General features: G+C 37.6%; 1 protein-coding gene across 1 annotated transcript; it reads right to left on the reverse strand.

Annotated features, from left to right (window-relative positions):
• Window positions 1-1,204: 1,204 nt before the first annotated feature.
• On the reverse strand, window positions 1,205-3,858 carry LOC113353892. Its single transcript, XM_026597363.1, has 3 exons — window positions 3,670-3,858; window positions 2,334-2,565; window positions 1,205-1,673 (listed from the first exon to the last, which is right to left on the reverse strand). Exons 1-3 carry the CDS (start codon window positions 3,750-3,752, stop codon window positions 1,383-1,385), a joined length of 606 nt encoding a protein of 201 aa, XP_026453148.1. The 5' UTR covers window positions 3,753-3,858; the 3' UTR covers window positions 1,205-1,382.
• Between the last annotated feature and the right edge of the window lie 480 nt (window positions 3,859-4,338).

A 4,338-nucleotide genomic window follows, 5' to 3' on the forward strand; every position in this document is an offset into this window, starting at 1 on the left:
CAGACCAAATATTGTCTGATATTTGGTTTTACTCCACTTTTTAGTCTTTACTCTATCCTACTGTGGTTGGTTTATGGACCAAATTTTTAGTTTTGATCGTCCATTGTGGGCGCTCTTATTGTACCAAAACGATTTTCTATTTCGCATATAGCACGACGACTCGGATTACGGGTGTCACGACAGAACCCGTCGTGAATAACCGCCCAGAAATTCACCCATGGATAGTTTGATGAAGTAAGGAGAGTAAATAAAAAAACATAGTTTCTGCAAATAGATTCATCTTGTTCTTCAGTATACAGAGCTCTCCGAACTAACAAGGGCTGAGACATCTTCTTTCGACAAATTTGTTGAATTGAAGAATGAAGAATTTTTTTAAGCTCACAGAAGAAGTGTAAAGAAGACTAGATGTGTGAATTTGGAGTTGAAATGGGGAGTATTTATAGAACTCGAAATTCTAATCGTTGGATGACAAGGTTTTTCAGCCGTCCAGATTTAGTCGTTAGCGATTTTGTGTAAAACGCTGGAGGATTTAGTACAGATGTTGGCGTGTGAAGGAAAAACTGGCGATTTTGGAACACACGCCAGCGAGTGTGCCTCAACCGCTCAGTGTTCCATCAAGCGCGCGTCTGTTCTTCCGTCTCATTCAACAAACCAACAATTTGTTGGTTTACCCATCCGCTTTTCATGTTTGTTGAGTCGACAGTGGGAGCAAAATGAACAAACTTGTAGTTTGTTGAGTCCATAGTAACTGCTCTAAGTAACTCTAAAATTTTAGCTTTCCCTTGAATTTCTTTCCCTCTAAACAAATCAGCTATCCCTATGACAAAAATCTTTCTCAAAGGCTGAAAGCTTGATTTCTCACGATGGTGGTTGGGTGGGCTTGGTACAATTTGAAGCTTCGAAAACAAATACAAAGGGTTTGTACACCAGGCACATTGAACTAAACCAGTTCCTAAACAACTAAATTCAGATTATGAAACTATCAAGCTTCTTTGAATGTTTCTACGGTTCCCATAGACACTCAACAATCCAGATAATGTGTATCGAACAAAAAAAAGCGGCATACAAATTTTGACAAAGGATGTAAGTGTCACGTAACCACCAGACTCTGACTTCAATTGTTAGGCTATTGGTAGTCGAACTATCAGAGAATATGATTTGGGTCAAAATGAAACAAACCAAGGGGGAAAAAGTTGAGAGAGACTGAATAAAAGTAGTAACAAATATTTGATAGTTGAACTTTCAGATACAAAAACAGAAATCTCTAACTAAAGCTACATTGTAGAGTTCATGGTACACAAGATGACGAGTGAAAAAAAATGATACTCGAAGGTTAAAATTTAAACAGTACATGCCATTGCATCAGTACTAGCATTATCATTTCATCTTAGTTTTGATTTTGAAGAACCAGGCATAGGTTTTGCAACCGGCCTAACAGTGCTACTTCTCTTGGGCTTTGTGTAGTTTATAGATGAGAAAGCACACACAAGTGCAATTAACATTGTTGGATAAACAAAAACGGCTGTTGCAGGATCTGTGTTCACTGGTTTCCCAAGGATTCCTTCCTTAACAAGACCCCAAATCAGAAGGAGAGTTCCAAACATGCTCATTCTTCCAGGTTTCAGGAGACCTACAAGAGCTCCTGCCACAGAGAAGTAGCTTCCTGCAAGAACCTGCATTAACGAATCAAAGGAAATGACAGTAAGACTATATAGAGAAAACATCATAAGATTCATAACGTATCGGCTATCGCAGAAGCAATTAATTCTAAACTCGGTATATAATAAGTAGGATATTATGCACTAGCTAGCCCCTTGGCCTATTATGTGACTCCCTAGACCAATATTTAGGAACTGAAAGTTTGCGTGGAAAATGACGAGAAAGATTATGCTTCTACTGTGTCTATTAATTTCTGAGTGCAACCAATGAAACCATTTCCCTTCTCCCAACAAATTTCAAGTGGTTTACCCATATTATAGTTAACAAGTGTCGCAACAACTTACGTAGAAATTCGTCACTATAGCAATTTAAGAAGTAATCAAAACCCTAGTAAGAGCAGGCATTTTAAGGAGTTCCATATTATATACCTCAATCAGTATTCAAGACAGACCAAACAGAGATTCCTAATTTCAGAATGATGTTAAGAAATAAGATATCTGCTTAGACATGTACAGATATCTGCTCTAGTGGGTAATAAATTATGCAGGAAAGATATGCTAGGAATAAAATGTATCTTATACTGATTCTCAAACTAGATCCTGTTGCAGTTTACTGGATTCCTAAAACTGGAAAGTAGAAAAGGAAAGAAGAAATGGGAAGTTGAGTTTCAGAACCTCTAAACGCTGCAGATCAGCTACAGGCGAGTACTCCTTGGCATCAGTAAGGTTATAGATGTTAAATAAGTAATTCCAACTTGGTACTGTCATATTCTTGACGAGTCCATGTGCCACGGCTCCAGGGTAGATCATGGCCTTCACTACATTTGCAGGAAAGATTTCACTTGCAATCAACTGAGAAGACGTCACCTCCATTGGTGTTGTACACATCCCAGATCGACAAGGAACCCTGCTCAAATATCCAATCCAGGTTATGTTAAGTTGTTATAGATAAAGTTATAAACCCCATACATAACAAAAAATTTAGAAAAGTAACTCTAAATCTTAGATGTGGGTAATACAACAGCAAACCACCTCCTCTTAGTTTCACAATTTTCACCCAAATGTGTAGTGCCTTTCTAAGTTGCAAATGAAAAGAAACATCCAGAGCTGGATAAACTCCCAACCACCCACCCTCTAAGTAATGTCAGGTGGAGGAGTTGTGTCTCTGTGCGTGTACAAACTTCAGATTTTGAGAATTGCAACATTACAGAAATTAAAGCAAACGAGTTGTTGTCTTAAAGAAGTATTGCATGGTTACTGCTAGGAAGAACCTAACAGATTTAGTAAAAGCACCAACAAGCAGAAAATCTCAGGAACAGAAGATACAACTTATTCTATTGTCATAAAGAAACCATCAAAAACGATACTCTATCTAACAAGATCAGCAACAGTAGAAAATAAATAAATCCAAAGATCAACAATTGAAGTTGATTCTAAATTTTCACAAAACGCCTAGCATTTGAGCTATGAAGCCCCTAGTATATTTTGAACATATATCGAATTGGGGTGACACCTCTAATACAAGAATGCAATAAAAAATTGAATCTTATCAGGAAAAAAAACAATGTGCATACTTCTAATCAGCTCCAACGAAAGGGAATCAACTGCAAGACAATAACAATATAGGCAAAAGTAAACTCCTCTTTCTTTCGAGATTAAACCAATAAGACATCTACTGCCAATTCAAATTATTCTAAAAAGTATGCCTCTAGCGGAATGTGATTAAGATTCAAGTACAAAGACCATTGAATTCTCTCGGTAACTTCTACCCTAATGCACTATACACTGTTTCAAGAATTCTCTGATGGGAATTTTCAGATTGGTTACATTGAAAGTAGATTAACGAAAACCCAGATCTAGATTAACGAAATAACAACAGATTTCTTCAAGAGACACCTTTTACATAGAGGAATTTCAATTAACATATATATACTGAGATTAACTGAAAATTTATCGACTTTGACAACTAAGAAACTAACAAAAAATCTCTAATAAATTTACGATGTCCTACCTGAAGAGAGGGATCTGCAAGAAAATCAGAAAGAAGTAGATTCTAGGAGCCCATGCGGTATACTTGCTTCCCCAGTCTGCCATTCCGAGCGAAAGAGGAGAACGAAGGAAAGTAGTTTGCGGAGAGAGACTTCTTGTTGTGTGTTTTTGTTGTATCGAGGAATAACCAGAGACGGACTCCGGAGTTCTGAAGTTGTTCTTTTTCTGGATATTACTATAATAACCTTCATGTAACAGTGATTAAACAATGTTATCCGCCGGCTGTCAATAGTGGATATCCGCCTGTCCCCCAGTTGGCCGGGGCTAGCTGGTATACTGATTATAAAATGTTAGGGCGCACGTTATTTAGTCACGACCTGCTTGCGGACCCTGAAGCCCTTATTAGAGCAAGTCTTATGGTGGAAGAGTTCCATCTTTCATCTTCCACGTCACCTTAGCATTTGGAATTGCGGATGGAAGCGCCAGTTTAGTGGTAGAACAATAAAAACGCTAATCTTAATAGCGTTAAGCGCTAATCAGAATAGCGCTAAAAAAACGCTATTCAGAATAGCACTCAATGCTATTAAGATTAGCGGTTTTTTCCTCAGCCATTAGATTTTCAATGGCTCATTTTAAATCTAAGGATAAAAAAAAAACGCTATTCTGAATGGCGTTGAGCGCTATTCTGATT

The sequence above is a fragment of the Papaver somniferum genome, chromosome 2, assembly GCF_003573695.1.
Source record: "Papaver somniferum cultivar HN1 chromosome 2, ASM357369v1, whole genome shotgun sequence".
Taxonomy (NCBI): Eukaryota; Viridiplantae; Streptophyta; class Magnoliopsida; order Ranunculales; family Papaveraceae; genus Papaver; species Papaver somniferum.